The 17,938-nt window shown below is 42.1% G+C and overlaps 1 protein-coding gene across 1 annotated transcript in view; it reads left to right on the top strand.

The window, feature by feature from the left end:
* The window catches only part of LOC306982442 (plexin-A1-like), a 240,913-nt gene that overhangs the window by 146,022 nt on the left and 76,953 nt on the right, over positions 1-17,938 (top strand). The window contains exons 6-8 of the mRNA XM_079582377.1: positions 3,079-3,202; positions 10,255-10,408; positions 13,875-13,974. Of these exons, the coding sequence (XP_079438503.1) occupies positions 3,079-3,202; positions 10,255-10,408; positions 13,875-13,974 (378 nt within the window). The remainder of the gene's footprint in view (positions 1-3,078; positions 3,203-10,254; positions 10,409-13,874; positions 13,975-17,938) is intronic.

Raw genomic sequence — 17,938 nt, 5'->3', positions numbered from 1 at the left:
TCAATCCTTTGCTGTTGTGGACTGTTTTGGCTCAGAACAAAGAAATAAATCATCCTTATGTGTTGATAATTGCTGCCCCGCCTTCTTTTTACATATGCAAATTAGCATCGATACTTTTTGCCCAATATCGATACTTAAAAAATAGCCGTTTGGTTTGAAAGTGACTCCAAGTAGGGATGGGCGGATTGATACCAGTCAGCTCCAGTGTTAATTTCATCAACTAAAATATTTAGTCTTAATTTTAGTCAAAGTGATATTTTTGACGACTAAAATTGGACTAAAACTAAATGAAAAGTTTTTCATGAGACTAAAACTATGACTAAAATGTCCAGATATTTTAGTCGACTAAAATAAGACTAAATAAAAATGAAAAGGAGAGACTAAAATCATCCAAACTTCTATTGAGCGTCTGAAAGAGCCTCAGATCATTTAAATTCTCTGCCAAAGGATCAGCTCTGAGCTTTGTTCATGTGGAGCAGCTCCATGAAGCAGAGGAACAAGATTAAACATGATTATAATGAATATTATGAATATAAGTCAACTAAATTAGTCTTAATTTTAGTCGACTAAAACTAGACTAAAATTGAAAAGTTTTTTTTTTACTAAATCTTGACAATTAAATTTACATTTTAGTCAAAAGACTAAGACTAAAACTAAAATAAAATATGTTGTCAAAATGAACACTGGTCAGCTCTTCCTGGTTCTGCAGGTGGGTCTGACTGAAGGGAGGGGCGGGGAGATCCTTCTGTCGCTCTAAAAATCCAAATCAGCTCTGGCTCACGTAGAAGTGAATGTAGACGCATCAGATCTGATTATTGGGTTATCCGATTCCCCCAATCATCCGACTTCTCTGACCATGTAAATGTAGCCATTGTTCGAACCAACAGCACAAATCCATAATGACAAATCCCGTTTAAACCGCGGCCTCTCGGGACGACCCGCAACCGTTTCTCGCTGAATCCCACTGCAACCCAAAACCTGGGATCGCGTGGAGCCTTTAGTTAGCTTTCTTCTTCTTTTTTTTCTCCACGCCTGTTTTTGATCGTTAGCTCCTGCCGTGTCCGCGGCCGCGTCAGCTCTTTCTCCCGCCGCTGGGACCAGATGCTACGTCCGCTAATGCATTATAAACAGCTAGCGGCGAAAGAGCAACCGTTCTCTGCCCCGTTTTACCACATTCTGTCGCCTCCAACGGAAAAACGCTGACGCTGCCGATGCCGGCCAGGGAGAAAGGGGCTGAATCACTTTTATGGCCCGCGATTGTGCGGCTATCTCTGGAGGATTGAATTGGTTGTAAAAGGGAAAATATTAGCGGTGTTAGCGTATAGAAAACGCCCGTGCATAAATGTCCAAATGCAATAAGCTAATGCTGCGAGAGGCCAATAATGCTCACGGAGAGATATTGGGCCATTTGTCTTGGAGCGTGGCGCCATTTTGTGTCCAGGGAGATCCGTCTGCTCTTATTATTATACTGTATGACCGGACATTAGGGCCACAACGGTTTCTTCTGTGGGCCGAGGGATAAAGCAGGACAAGAGAAGAACTAAACCAGGTCTGACTACACTCTGACCAAACCAGGTCTAAACCAGGACTAATTGAAGAATAAACTAGGACTAAACCAAGTCTGAACCAGCTCGGATGAATCCTGACCACTACAAATTGTGTTTCAGTGTCAAAAAGGTTAAAAAAAACAAACTAAAAAAACAGATAAACTCATGGATGGTGTCGTGTCTCAGGGCTCTTTGAATCACTGACATTAATCTCAGAGACCTGGGATGATGAGTTTTCAGGTTAAGCCCAGTTAAGGGAAAAACTACTGAAAAAGGATGTTCCACAATATTAAGCAGATCATCATTTTCAAGCAATATGGGAAAGAAAAAGGATCTCTGCGTAATGAAAAGCGTGAAATAGTTGAATGCCTTGGTCTAGGTATGAAAACCTTCGATATTTCATGAAAGATTAAGCGTAATCATCGTACTCAGTGTTAATTTCGTCGACTAAAATGTTTAGTCTTAATTTTAGTCAAAATGATATTTTAGTCGACTAAAATAAGACTAAATAAAAATGAAAGGGAGAGACTAAAATCATCCAAACTTCTATTGACCGTCTGAAAGAGCCTCAGATCATGTAAATTCTCTGCCAAAGGATCAGCTCTGAGCTTTGTTCATGTGGAGCAGCTCCATGAAGCAGAGGAACGAGATTAAATATGATTATAATGAATATTATCAATGCAAAGTCGACTAAATTCGTCTTAAATTTAGTCGACTAAATTTACTTGCAATTTTAGTCGACTAAAACTAGACAAAAATTGAAGATATTTTTTTGACTAAAACTTAACTAAAATCAAATTACATTTTCGTCAAAAGACTAAGACTAAAACTAAATTAAAATATGTTGTCAAAATTAACACTGATCGTACTGTTAAGAGATTTGTGAATGATTCAGAGCACACATGGGTTTGTGCAGATAAAGGCACAATGAGGACGGTTTCTGCCAGACAAATACATCAGATGAATAGAACAGCTGCTACAAAGCAGCAGACAGGTATTTGAAGCTGCTGGTGCCTCTGGAGTCTCCCGAACATCAAAGTGTAGGACCCTCCAGAGGCTGCTATCAAAGAAGGGCTCCTATGTTAGAATGTAGCTTGACCTGTTAAGATGTTTTTGATTGAAATAGATTTTGATTTCAGTAAATATGACCTCCTAATGCTACAAATTCAACAAATGATCATTTTCAGTTAATTACTACCTTAATTAATTGAAACTATGAGTTGCATAATCATTTGGAACAGTAGATTTTGAGTTTTTTTACTATATATATATATATTTTTTAAATGGTTATCACTGAGAAGCTTTTTCAACCATATTCAAATGAGTTAAAGACTTGAAAATGATGCTGACTGTAGTTTGAGTCGACAGTTTAGAAAATCTTAGAAAAATGTCATTTGCGTAATAACTTGTAACGCGGTGTATTTGGGGAAACGGGGGGAAAACAAATGTCGTCCAGATGTTTGCTGTGTGTTGAAGAAGGTGTTGTCCTCGATGTTTTCCCCGTGTTGATGGAAGCGTTGTTTGATCGCAGATGTTCCCGTAAGGACCACTGCGAGCGCGCCTCGGAGCCCCAGCGCTTCGCCTCGGACCCCAAGCAGTGCGTGGAGCTCACGGTCCAGCCGCAGAACATCTCCGTCACCATGTCCGAAGTTCAGGTGAGCCTTCGAAACAAATCATCTCCGTGTCGGTGCAGTGTCCTCCAGATCAAGGGAAATGGGTTGAAATGTGCAGTGGAGGGGGGTGTGTTCAAAATATGCAACGAAGGGGATCCGACAGCTTTCGAGGCTAAATCACCGGTCTCTTGCAAAATCCCTGTCGCTGCATTAAAGCAGTACTAAGTAACGTGTTTACCTTAATAAATCCTCTCCGTAGTCCCTGTGGGGGTAATACAAGTGTTTATGGGATGACTGGAGGGTCTTTCATCTCCCCCTGGTGTGTCTGGCCAGAAAACCATGTTTGCAACTTGACTGCCACCGGTCCGGAGAAAGCAATACACACTAATGTAATCACGAAGAAGAAGCTAACAGGCTAACGGGCAAAGCTAACTGCGGGCTAGCGTCACTTTAAACGGTATTTACAGCCAAGTTTGAGTGAAAAAAAATATTTCCGTTGTATAATTGGATGCACAGTAACCCTCTCTCCCTTCGCCTTTCCTGTCAGTGTAGTATTTACTCTCCAAGACAATTAATACATTAAAAAATCGTAACTTGCTACTACACCTGCAGTTGCGCTTATGGCCTCTAGGTGTAAGAGTTACTTAGTACTGCTTTAAACTCCACTGGCAACCAATGTGTGGACTAATCATACTCTTGCATTACCGGAAAGTTCTCTTCTTGTGTTAATCTAGCATCCATTCAAATATGAGGGTTATTGTTAAGTTTGTCTATAGATCTATAATAAAACTCTAGATAGGCCATAGTAAATACGTTGGAACGAATGGCAGTTCTGGCGGCCATCTTGTGACTGGCCCTTCTAACCCAGTGCAATGTCATGTATTTTGAGTTATGTCATGACTGATCACATGTCATACAGTATCTGGCAAGAAAATCAAGTTTTTCAAAAGTTATTCCAGTTTTATTGGAGGCATAGACCAGGGGTTCTCAACCAAGGGGGTCGCGAGACAATTTTGGGGGGTCGCCAAAGCATATAGATAAAAATGTGTATATTTTAATATTATTATGATGGTGTTGCTATTATACTAGGGTGCCATTATTTGTTCTGAATTTGATTCATTTTATTTTAGCCATTGTTTTGTCTTTGTTTTTTTTTAGAATTATGTAGGTTAACCCCTTAACTCCCGCCTGAACCGGGCACATTTTCTCCAGTTTGGCTTTACCCCAATCCAAAAGCTTCTGGAAAAAAAGCTGTGAAAATAGTAAGAAAACTTAGATGAAAACAATGATGGAAATGTGACCAAAAAAGCGAGAAAACATTGGCAAAAAAGTGATGAAAAATTTATAAAAAAATGGCAAAAATGTCACAAGAAATTTATTTAAAAAATGATGAAAAAATGACAAAATTTGACAAAAAAAATATTAAAAAATTGACGACATTTTTTTTTAAATGCAATTTTTTTTTTTTATCGATTAAAAAACTGACAAAAAATTGATAAAAAAATGACAAAAAATTGATTAAAAAAATGACAACAAATTACAAAAAATTGACGAAAAAATGACAAAAAAGTTGAATGTCCCTGTTTTTCCCATGGTCTGACCCGGGTGGGGGTCACGATCCTAATGAACTGTTATAATGGGGGTCGCGGCTCCAAAAGGTTGAGAACCACTGGCCTAGACATTTGTTCATGGATTTTCCTCTGTCAAACAGTTCAAATCACTTCTGTTTATATCAAATATATCATTTGTTTCCTACTTCTGTACTTTTTAACACGACATGTTTGCCGCATCAAGAGTCATGTACGATCTAGAGGTTTAATTATATCTTTGCCCACAGGTCTTTCCTGTGGCTGTACTTCTTATTCAGTGAGGTAACATGTTAGTCATGATTCTCCAGGCGCGATGTCCCGCGTGCCATCTGGAAAAACACAACCACCCGTGTCTGAAATATCAAGGCTCCAGTAAGAGCAACTAAACACTTAAAAAGTAAACGTGTCAGATATTCCAGAGCCAGAAACACAGCTGTTTCACTGCTTTCAATGTTGAGAAATCCATTTTTTTTTCTTTTAGAATCATTGATTGGGCTAGAATGCGTAAACTGGGCATATACAATTTCGAGAGGAACAAAGTGATCGCTTCAGTGGGTGTAATAAAGGTCAGGCGATCTTCAGGATCAAAACGTAAGAATTGGCACAAAAAAGAGTAAAAACACTCCGATACCTGCTTAAAAGTACTTTATAGGATGGACATGCCGATTCGTTTCGGTCGCGTTCCACCTTTCTCAGGGTAGAGGTAAGATGTTAGGCCAGAAATTAGGGCCAGATGTTTATGAACGAGGAGGAGAAGAGTGACAACAAAAACGCAACAAAAATTTGACAAAAATGTGACAAAAATGTGACAAAAATGTGACAAAAACGCAACAAAAATGTGACAAAAATGTGACAAAAACGCAACAAAAATGTGACAAAAATGTGACAAAAATGTGACAAAAATTCAACAAAAATGTGGCAAAAATGTGACCAAAATGTGACAAAAATTCAACAAAAATTCAACAAAAATTCAACAAAAATTCAACAAAAACGCAACAAAAATGTGACAAAAACTCAACAAAAATGTGACAAAAACTCAACAAAAATGTGACAAAAACTCAACAAAAATGTGGCAAAAATGTGACAAAAATTAAACAAAAACGCAACAAAAACGCAACAAAAATTCAACAAAAATTCAACAAAAATTCAACAAAAATGTGACAAAAAAAAGAAAAGAAAAAAAAAAACATACAAAAGGTGACACTGACAACGTGAGGAAAAAGGTCAGTTTTGTGGGTCTTAGCTTTCAAATGAGGTGTTACACAGCCAAAAGAGGACAGAATGCATTTGGTTTAGGCGGGTGTTAAGAGGTTAAAATATGTATTTGTGGAAGTGTCACAATTACACTAAATTGGGCCAGGCTGGTCCGAGTCCAGGGCTGTTTTTCAGGCCCAGTCCGCCCTGGACACACTCGTCTGCGTGAGCTGCTGAATGCACCGCGCAGAGGCTCTGACTGGGCATCAAATAAATAATTCAAAATAATCGGGCAGACAATTCAAGATAATTGCTCAGGCTCGGGTCGGGCTTGATTTTTTTTGGGCCCAATTTTAGTTCTACTTCAGGGCTTGGTACGCCCTGAAGAAGGCCGAACCCGACCGAAACGCGTCGGCATGTCTGCCCAATAACATACCTTTAACCAGGTATCGCTGTGCCTCTGATTTTTCCTCTTTTTTTGGGCGTAAACAATGTCTAAACCAGAAAAGCACGCACTTAAGGGGAGACACTACAGGCAAAACTCAATTTTTTTCAGTTTTCCTGTTTTGGGCCAAACTGGTCTCTGAACATACAAGCTTTCACCCGGGAACAAAAATATGCCTAATCTTCACAAAAACATGTTTAAATATTGCGCTGATTCAATGTTCCCCCATAGACTTATATGGGAGAACACAATTTCAAGGGCCTTTTTCTCAAAACACATTTTTGTGACATTGTGGCGACACTATGTCCACGTCAGTCGGACCTAAAGACTTCACATTTTCCAGCCTTGGACTGAACAATATTTGGAAGATTTTTTCAGAGGGATTTTTTATTATCTAATCCCTAAGCCCCATTTATTGAGTTTTGAATGTCAAAAAAGAAGGCGAAAATTAAATTTTTACAAATTTTTCCACTAAAAAACAGCTTATTTTAAAACTAAACAAGAAATCCAAAATCCCCTCTGAAAAAGTCTTGGTAACTCATTCATCAATAAAATGAAACCATAACCACCTCTATCCATTATTCAGATTTCGTCGCTGAAAAGATGGGAAATTTGGGGCATTTTTAGGCATAAAACACCTTGTTCTTATATGAAAAGATAAAATGACAGAAAACTTGCGATATATTTTTCCTCACATTTATGCCAGTGATCGACAGCAACAGTTTCAAATTGATATCTGTAAATATACATTTTTTCCCTATTCACCTGCAGTGTCTCGCCTTTAAATGGGATGAATTACACATTAAAAGAATCCCCCGCTCGGGCGTCATATTCCCACATGTGTGCGCAGACCTCATTCTGTCAGAGCCCACTCCCAGCTCACTAAAGGAAGTTTCTCTCTCAACCCCCCCTCACACTCAGATCCGGTTTCACCCCATGTCCACTTTGTCCTTCATTGATTCTTTTACAACCCCTCTCCTTCACTGTTAAGTAAAGGCCTTCATCTGTCATCAGGCAAGTGCACTCCAGAGCTGGACTTACCACTTTGTTCTCTGCAGTGTGTTTGACAAAGACAAGGACAACGTAGCGTCGTACACTGCGAGGAAGTCATCGAAGTGGAATCACAATCGACTGAGCTAAGCTATCGGCAGCTCCACAACCCACACAGTCATTTCCCGGTTCAGGTCCAGCCACTTTTACATGAAGAACATGATCAACCTCTTCACGCCCACCTTATCCAAACACGTTTTCTGTTGTTCAGCATTACCCAAGTCCAAAAAAGTATCTTGACTGGGGATTTTACAGCCTATAGGCCAGTGTGATGCCTTATTTGAAAGCCAAGACTTGCAAAACTGATCTAAGATTGTTCGCGTTGCTTTTTGGTCGCCTCGTTTTTGTTGCTATTTTGACACTTTTTTGCAAGAGACACGTGTCCGCCCTGACTGTCTTCTGTGGCAACAATAAAATAGGGGGGGAAAAGGGTGAGCTCGCAGCATTTTTTGCGACAAATCTTTTCTAGGGTGACCAGATGTCTCGGTTTTCCCGGGACAGTCCCAGTTCTAGGGTGACCAAATCTGTTTCTGGTCACCCTAGAAAAGATTTGTCGCACCAGATGTCCAGATGTCTCTGTTTTCCCGGGACAGTCCCAGTTCTAGGGTGACCAAATCTGTCCCAGTTCTAGGGTGACCAAATCTTTTCTGGTCACCCTAGAAAAGATTTGTCGCACCCTAGAAATGCTGCGACAAATCTTTTCTAGGGTGACCAGATGTCTCGGTTTTCCCGGGACCGAGGGCTCAAAACTGGGACCGTCCCGGGAAAAATCGAGACATCTGGTCACCCTAGAAAAGATTTGTCGCAGCATTTCTAGGGTGCGACAAATCTTTTCTAGGGTGACCAGATGTCTCGGTTTTTCCCGGGACAGTCCCAGTTCTAGGGTGACCAAATCTGTCCCAGTTCTAGGGTGACCAAATCTTTTCTGGTCACCCTAGAAAAGATTTGTCGCACCCTAGAAATGCTGCGACAAATCTTTTCTAGGGTGACCAGATGTCTCGGTTTTCCCGGGACCGAGGGCTCAAAACCGGGACTGTCCCGGGAAAACCAAGACATCTGGTCACCCTAGAAAAGATTTGTCGCAGCATTTTTGCGACAAATCTTTTCTAGGGTGACCAGATGTCTCGGTTTTCCCGGGTCAGTCCCAGTTTTGAGCCCTCGGTCCCATGTCCCAGTGGATTTCCGTAAAACCATCGATTCGAACCCCCATTTCTCACGCACGCTCTCTTCCCGTTGTCCCGTTTTTTCCCCCACGTCCTTAGAATCGTTGTTTACTTGAAAGTTAATGACGTGTCAAACACAAAGTTGTCATAGCAACTGAACCCGTGAAAAGGCTTTCCCCGGAATGCCAATCGGTCCGTTATATTCACGTTAGACGGTCTTATCGTAACGTAAACGGTGGGAAAGAGTCATGATTTGGCTTTAACAGCAAATTTGGGTCCTGATTTCTAATGTGGAAATGTCTGGTCACCCTAGTCTTTTCAGAGCTAGATGGAGCATGTATGCTTGTGGTTTCCATAAATAAACAAAGTGGAGTTTGGAAGGAAGAAATATGCACGAATGAACACGTGTGAGCTGCAACTTACCTTAGAAAAGCTCTCTGCTGCCATCCATCTATGGGACAAAGGTGCAAAACTGCTCATAAACATCCAAAGACCTTGACCACCGTGTCGACTTCTTTTTCTGTGCTGGAAATGACTGTGCAGGTTGTGGCGCTGCCGTTAGCTTCATGCTAGCATTGTAAGCTAAATCTTATATATATTTAAGCTAAATGTTGCTTCAAGGGTGTCTCATTCATGAATATGCATTATCATCTATGAATGAATGAATGTGTAAATGCTTTTACTGTATATTTGTAAGAAAGTGAAACTGAATTGTGCACAGAACCAATGAACGAAACGCATAAACTAAATCTTTAGCTAATGAGTCGTACATGTCCCTGTGTCTTTGTGGAGGGATAATGAAAGCTCATAAAAGCGTCTGACTGGGGCCTGACTGGGGCCTGACTGGGGCCTGACTGGGGCCTGACTGGGGCCTGACAGGGGTCTGACTTGGGCCTGACAGGGGCCTGACAGGGGCCTGACTGGGGCCTGACTGGGGCCTGATTGGGGTCTGGTTGGGGTCTGACTTGGGCCTGACAGGGGCCTGACAGGGGCCTGACAGGGGCCTGACTGGGCCTGACAGGGGCCTGACTTGGGCCTGACTGGGGCCTGACTGGGGCCTGAATGGGGCCTGACAGGGGCCTGACTTGAGCCTGACTTGAGCCTGACTGGGGCCTGACAGGGGCCTGACAGGGGCCTGACAGGGGCCTGACTGGGGCCTGACTGGGGCCTGAATGGGGCCTGACAGGGGCCTGACTTGAGCCTGACTGGGGCCTGACAGGGGCCTGACAGGGGCCTGACTTGGGCCTGACTTGGGCCTGACTTGGGCCTGACTGGGACCTGACTGGGGTCTGACTGGGGTCTGACTGGGGCCTTACTGGGGCCTTACTGGGGTCTGCGCAATCTTTCCTGCTTCCAAAGTCTAAGATCAAAACAAAAGGGAACTTGGAAATGTGCAAGGGTTGAGTTTTGGTTAGGAATATATGACTAAAGATAATTATGATAGCCTTGTTTTAGCCAAATCGGACTGTTTTGATCATGATTTTGTCTTTTTATCGTAAGATGCTGTTAACTGTAATGATCTTTGTTTAAATTAAGTGCCAGACTCCTGACATGCACCACAGCACTAAAAAAAATGCCTTTTTCAACCTGAACACTTCTTTTAAACATGCTCTGATAATAAGCTTCTAACTTCCTGTTTTTTCTGTCTCTCAGTTGGTCCTCCAGGCTCGCAACGTCCCGGACCTCTCGGCAGGAGTCAACTGTTCCTTTGAGGACTACGTGGAGACCGAGGGGCTGATCCAGGGCGGACACATCTACTGCCTGTCCCCTTCAGCGAGAGACGTCATCCCCATCACCAGGAACAAAGGTGAGGGGTCATATCCATGTGTAGGGGTTCTCCCAAGGGGGTCGCGAGACAAATTTGGGGGGGTCGCCAAAGCATATAGATCAAAATGTATATTTTAATATTATTATGATGGTATTGCTATTATACTAGGGTGCCATTATTTGTTCTAAATTTGATTCATTTTATTTTAGCCATTGTTTTGTCTTTGTTTTTTTAGAATTATACAGGTTAACCCCTTAACTCCCGCCTGAACCGAGCACATTTTCTCCAGTTGGGCTTTACTCCAATCCAAAAGCTTCTGGAAAAAAAGCTATGAAAATAGTAAGAAAACTTAGACGAAAACAATGATGGAAATGTGACAAAAAAAAGCGAGAAAACATTGGCAAAAAAGTGACGAAAAATTGATGAAAAAATGGCAAAAATGTCACAAGAGATTGATTAAAAAAATGACGAAAAAATGACAAAATGTGACAAAAAAATGACAAAAAAATGATACAAATTTGACGAAAAAATAAAAAAATTACAAAAATATGACAAAAAATTTATAAAAAATTGACGGAAAAAAATGTGAAAAAAATTACAAAAAAATGATACAAAATTGACAAAAAATTACAAAAATGTGACAAAAAATGGACGATAAAATGAGTTGAATACCCAACAAAAAAATGATGGAAAAAAAATCTGACGACGTGAGGTAAAATATCCTCTCGGTTCAGGCGGGAGTTAAGAGGTTAATGTCCCTGTTTTTCCCCATGGTCTGACCCAGGCGGGGGTCACGATCCTAATGAACTGTTATAATGGGGGTCGCGGCTCCAAAAGGTTGAGAACCACTGGGCTAAACGATGGCCTGTAAAAATGAAAATATCGAGAGCAGACCACCAGAAAAAAACAACCGCTCTACCTTGGAACGCACAGGAAAAGTGTCTCTTAGCAACTCGGTCGCACCTCAGCCGGGACTCAGCGGGAGCGAGGAGCCAGCGGTAAAAATAGAGTTTTTTCAAGCGCTAGCAGCACACGCTAATGACACGCGGCACACTATTTGACGGGCGGAGAGAGACCTGCTCTGTAGCATATACAAGAATGATTTGTTTTGACTCATGGGAACGCATAGCTGTGAAATATGACGTTTGAATGTAGTTTCATTGGCAGCCTAGAATTAGTGTTTTGCGTTTCAAAATTTGAAATGTGAAGGGGGAGAGGCTGAGCTAGTTGGGGTTTCAAATGGACCTGGAGCTCCCTCTGCAGGCGGAAGTGGGTAGGGCTACCGCTAAAAGTTTGGGTACGACTGGTATTGAAAAAATAAAAGTATCAAAAGCAGGTAGCCAAAAGAATATGTATCTTTTAGGGATATACCGATACCAGTGGCGGGTATCGGGCCGATGCCACATGCTTGTACTCATACTCATACTCATTTAGAAACCGATGCCACTTGAGGAGAGAAAATAACAACAAACTGGAGATTGTTTAGTGTAAATACAATAATCCACATAGAGCTGACTTTATTACAGACGACACTCCCGAAATCAGAGTCTGTGCTGGATTTAACCCGAGCTAAATGTTGTTTAGCTTGGAGTCTGCGGTGTTTACAAGATACAGGCTAATGTTGCTACCTAGCTGCTAACTCGCGGCTAACAGTATTGCCAATTCTTACTCCGGTTAAATCCCCAGGGGCTTATTCATCTGAAAAACTAACCCAGTGACTAAAAGGTCCACAGAAAAGAGACAATTTAGCTGTAACCGTCTCAATGCTATTGTTAAATAAAAAAAATACATAAAGGCATTGAGGAGCTTTTGGACATGGGCTGTTCTGTCTATGATGGACAGTGCAATAAAAAAAAAATATATATTGAATGAAAATAAATAAATAAATAAAATGGCATCCGTGCAATCTTCTTCGACGTTCAAAAGTGTCGCCTACTTTACTGCTTTAAATGTAAATGCGTAAATTAACTAGCTACAAACCAATCTGCTGTGAAAAAGTAAGTATGTTGAAGAAAATGCCCTGTACTTATACTTGTTATTAGCGGTATTCGGTATCGGCAAGTACTTCGATCAAAGTACTCGTATCGGTTTTAGATAAAGTGGTGTTGGTGCATCCCTAGTATCTTTAGAAACCAGGTTTTGATACTGTTGACAAAATCAATGATGTTTGCTGTATGAGTTCATTGAAAATGCCTGAAGAGGCTGAAATTGACCATATATTTTTGGCTCAATATTGGCCAGATTTTAAGGCGAGACACGGCAGGTGAAAGTATTGATTTTTCACGCAGTGGTCGAAGTGGAGATTTTTATCCCTTTACATCTTAGTTTTCATGTCAGATATAAAAATGACAAAACTCACCCGCATGATGTTTATTTTATGATGTTTTGTCTGCGAGGTGGGGGCAACCCGGAAGTAGCTGCTGCGCCGCGTAGAAAGTCCGTCTTTCCCGCGGGTTTTCATTCATAAATATTGACAGATTTGACATCCACGTGTCCTGCTAAGGGGCCCCGTGATGACGCTTTCACCCAAATATGGTGTTTTTCCTCCTACGAGACGCTGGAGCGGAAACGTCGGAGAACGGGCCGAGCATGCGCACTCGCTACAAAACTTCAGGGCTGGTTTTCTCTGAATGAGAGAAGCCGCACTCGGGCAGAGCCTGAGCCCTTATAGAAGCTCCCACAGACTCCAAACTTTACAGGCTGAGACCTGACAAGATTTTGAAGGTTTTTTTCAGAAGGATTTTTTAATATCTAATTCCTAGCCTGATTTATTCAGCTTTGAAACCAAAAAAACAGGTGGAATTTGAGTTTTTACAGATTTTTTCACTGATGATTAGTTTATTGAAAAACTAAACAAAATATCCAAAATCCCCTCTGAAAAAATCTTAGTTTCTAATATGTCAATAAAATAAAACCATAAAATTTAATCTGGCTCAATTCATTATTTTGATTTCGTTGCCCAAAATATAGGCAATTTTGGCCATTTTAATGCTCAAAATGCCTTATTTTTATGTGAAAGCAAAAGTTTCAAATTGATATCTCTACATTTATTTATTTTCCCTATTCACCTGCAGTGTCTCGCCTTAAGTAACTATGCACAGAAAAACCCTGCAGTTAGCCTCCAGTCGGACAGTGACGGCCCTAATTCACTGACAGTATTTCTGTTTTAGTCCCGTGACGTTGAAATGATACATGTTCTATCTTCCTTCTCGGCTTGGTCACACACAATGTGGCTACGCTATTTTAGCATAAAAACAATAGCTCATCTACATTCATCTACACTCGTTCATCTACATTTGATCGTTTATCTTTTTCTGTCATGTTGGCGCCTTTGATTTGCTAGCATGACAATTAGATGAAAGCCTGTCATCCCCATTACCGCCTGACCAGCCCGGTTTGACGCCTTGCTGCCATTTCCTCCACATCACTGAAATGTTTTCCATCTTCGTCCGTCTTAATCTCCTGCCTGCTCATCAAGCTAACGTGTGACGTGTGTGTTCTCCAGGAGACAAGCGCGTGGTGCAGCTCTACCTCAAATCCAGAGAGACGGGGAAGAAGTTCGCCGGCGTGGACTTCGTCTTCTACAACTGCAGCGTGCACCAGTCGTAAGTGAACACTGGGGTTTGGCTTTGGCCTCTGGGTTGGTCCTGGTGTAGGGCCCCGTACTGATGTCGAGACCGCCAGCGATGTCCTGAATATGAATCTGGTGGAAGTCGTTCTGATTCGCTTTGTTTGGGGGCAGATGCCAACATTTCACTGTCCATCCAGAGAGCCTCCGGTTCCCCCGACCACTACAAACATGTACAGCTGGAACAGTGGAACTTCATGATCCAGCCCATGTCTACAGTTTAGAAAGGCTTTTTTATGTAGGTTTTTACTGAAGACTATTTCCATTGTAGATTCTCACTGAAAGCCTTCATTTATATGGAATTGTGTTTTAAATGTGGCTGGACTGGAATTGTAATTTCATCAAAATTGCAATCTTTATTTTGGTCATCTCAATAATCATCATGGGACTTTAGAACAGTCAGTTTTACAGCCATTTTTTTGGGCAGAAGCAGCTCCTAGTTTTGGAGTTTGAACGAGACCCTGGAAGATTTAAATGAATCTGGAGGAAAGCTTTTTGTTTTTGTTTGAGCTGAGCTTTGCATAAAAGGTTCATGAATAAACTACATGTACTTATTTATTATTATTATTTATTGGAGTTTGCATGTTCGCGCTGAGTCTGTTGGTTTCCTCTGGGTGCTCCGAGTTCCTCTACCACAATAGGTTCAATAGGTAACAATAGGTTCCCCTCTGGGGCCAGGGCTCCCAATCTCAGTGGGACTTTCCTGGATAAATAAAGGTTTTGCTATATTGTCCAGCCCTAGTTTTTAACATAAAATATATGAAATAGATTCTTCCAAACCCCTCCTCGAATAGCCACCTTAACGTGGTGGAGGGTTCTGATCCTGGCAGCTCTGTTGTCGGGGGCTTCGTGCCCCTGGAGGGTCTCCCAGGGCAAACGGGTCAGAGTTTTTGGGTCAGACAAAGAGCGGTTCAGAAGCCCCTTATGAGAGACCAACAGGCACGGTTAGAACCATGAGGACCCACCACCTGCAGGAGGAGCTATAGGGGCTGGTGCAATGGACAAGTGGAAGAAAATGGATGGATTCTTCCAAATAGCCGCTTTTGCTTTGATTACTGCCACAGGAATAATTCTGACCTTTGACTGGTGGTGCATACTGTATCTTGTGAGTGTGACGACCCTCACATGAGACTCTTGGGATGAGGAGCCAAACGTTTGCATCAGCCCGATCAAAGGGCTGAGTCCATTTGGCTTGTGTTGAAATAGCTCTACCCAAACGTTCTGAAATGCAAAGGGTTCTCGTGTTAGTTGAGCGGTTCACGTCGGTGCTCCCGGGCGTGTTGATAGTGTCGCTACGAGATTTTTTGTCAGCTTCATTCACAAATTCGAGAGGTAATTTGCAAATCAGCGGTTACAAGTGACTGGTCCACTCCTGCGCCGCGCTGTTTACAGTCTACCGCGGCTAATCTTCATGCTAGCAGCCCTCACCTCCCGCCGCGCGCTCTCGCAGGTCAGCGCTCCTCCACGCTGTTTTCGAATCTCGCATGCACTCTACCCCCTCCCCAGTACGCCCCCACCCCAGGGCTGAGCGGCTCTGCCCGTCTGCCGGGGCATTAGCCGGGGGCAGCAGATGGTCCGGGGCGGGGTGTGGGTGAGGGGGGCTGTGTGCTGGGTCCCACTGGAGGTGTTAGCTGAGCACGCCAATACGCTAACTCGCCGCTAACGCTCAACGCGGCTCACTTACAGCCCGGACAGCTACTTCCGAGAATGTGACATCGCAAAGTAGGAGTAAAGGATGTACAGTGGAAGCAAGAGCTGAACGACGGATCGCCATTCAATCAAGTCAAATCGTTTCACTCTTTTTAGCCGTTTTCTGGCGGACTCTTCAACAAACAAATATACAAACATACAACAAATATAGCATTAAAAAAAATATATATATATATTCAAGCCAAAATCGGGTTCACGCGGATGTTTTTCACTGCAGATTGTTCAGTAGAAGGGGAAACCGGCACTCGAAGCTAGCGTTAGCATGTAGCATGAAGCTAACATAAAGCTCCTGGCTAGCATTGTTCGTTTTTTTTTTAAGTATTTATGAGCTGTTGAACCACTTTGCTCCTCTCCATGTCTCTAAAATTTTATTTAATAGAAAAATATATTCATAATTTAGGAAAGTAATGGTGGAGAAATGGGAGAAAGGGTTGTTTACCCTCTCTGGTTGCTTTCAAATTAATTTCAAAGCTCATAACAGTGCACTATGGAGGCTGAAAAATGGTGGGCTGAAGCAAGAAGCTTATAGATACAGACGGCATCTCTGGAATCGCCCATATATGGTCATGTTTGAAAACAGTTAAGGGGGAAAACACTTTTGAAAAAATTTAAATTTCCTCTCATTATTCAAAAACTACTGTAACAAACGCTGAATTATGAATATAGTTTATACTAAATAATGATACAAAGACATGGAGAGGAGTAAAGTGGTTCAACAGCCCATAAATACATAACGGTCATGCTAACATGATGCTACATGTTAACATCAGGCTAATGCTAACGGTTAGCTAGTGCTAGCTACAACTGCTGTTTTTTCACTTCTACTGAACAATCTGCTGTGAGAAAATATCCACATGGACCCGATTTACTTTATTTATGTGATAAATAAGTTCATATTCCACCAGAAAATGGCTAAAAAGAGTGAAAAATTGTGTTTCTCTAAAGATTCTATTTTCCCCCTCGGCGAAGCCACGCCCCCTTCTATGACGAGATGCCGTCTGTATCTATATGTGCCTACATTCAGTGCAATACTTTTACATAACAATCATCCGGTACACATGTCATTGACTTTGGATGTAAACATTACTTACTGAGCTTAATGTTTCAATTAAATTAGCAAACTTACAATCAGCGCATTAACCGTGGCAGCATTGACAAGAAGAGCATTTGAATACATTTCATAGTAGCCTGACACACTGATGACGATGTTCAATATATTTATATATGTTTTTTCGTAGGATGAATAACAAAAAACCACAAAAACGGTACACACGACAATGTATACCAAGGAAAGCAGCCTAATCCTTAATCTTATTATAGATCCACTTCCTTATTGGACACTATAGATACAGACGGCATCTCGTCATAGAAGGGGGCGTGGCTTCGCCGAGGGGAAAATAGAATCTTTAGAGAAACACAATTTTTCACTCTTTTTAGCCATTTTCTGGTGGAATATTAACTTATTTATCACATAAATAAAGTAAAGTCTAAATTGTGCCATATGGATATTTTCTCACAGCAGATTGTTCAGTAGAAGTGAAAAAACGGCAGTTGTAGCTAGCGCTAGCTAACCGTTAATATGAAGCATCCTGTTAACCCTACATCCCACAAAAACCCTAAATTCTGATAGGCCCTTGACTATGAGAGGCCCCTGGGCTCCAGCCCCTGAGAGCCCATTGGTTGAGGTGGCTCTGGCCATAACAAACGCCACGCTCAGCAGCCTTAGCTAACGTCCACAGAGGTTCTCCAGGGCAGGCTTTGCTGCTTCAGTGCTGTCAGTAACCCTCCAGTGTAGATGTGTAGTTTGATATGGTATACACCAGCCAGATGTCTCCAACATAACAACAAGTCACTTAACTGAAAGACATGTCAAAGAAAAAAAAACACTTTGGGATATGACATTAGGGCTCGGAATAACAGCGAGTGAACAAAACCAAGTGACACCCCAGCCCACCGGGGGGCAGCGCGACCTCCCGAGGGCCCCCGAGGGGAGACAAATTAATGAGCAGCCTATTTAACCGGTGCAGCGTTAACCAGGCGAGCTAACGGGCTAATCTGAGGATTTGTCTACGGAGGGATCAGACCCGGGGGGGGGGGGGGTAAAGGTTAAAGGTCTCCGAGACGGGTTGGGTGACGCGGATCAGGTGGCATGACATTCTGGTGTTCAGCACTAAGTGGGGAGAGGGTTCACAGCAGCAGGGTCTTCTTGTAGCTCATTGGAGAGCGACAAG

The sequence above is a fragment of the Gobius niger genome (assembly GCF_951799975.1).
Source record: "Gobius niger genome assembly, chromosome: 24".
In the NCBI taxonomy this organism is placed as follows: Eukaryota; Metazoa; Chordata; class Actinopteri; order Gobiiformes; family Gobiidae; genus Gobius; species Gobius niger.
The sequence above is the reverse complement of the archived record's forward strand: the minus strand, read 5'-3'. Positions and strand labels throughout refer to the sequence as shown.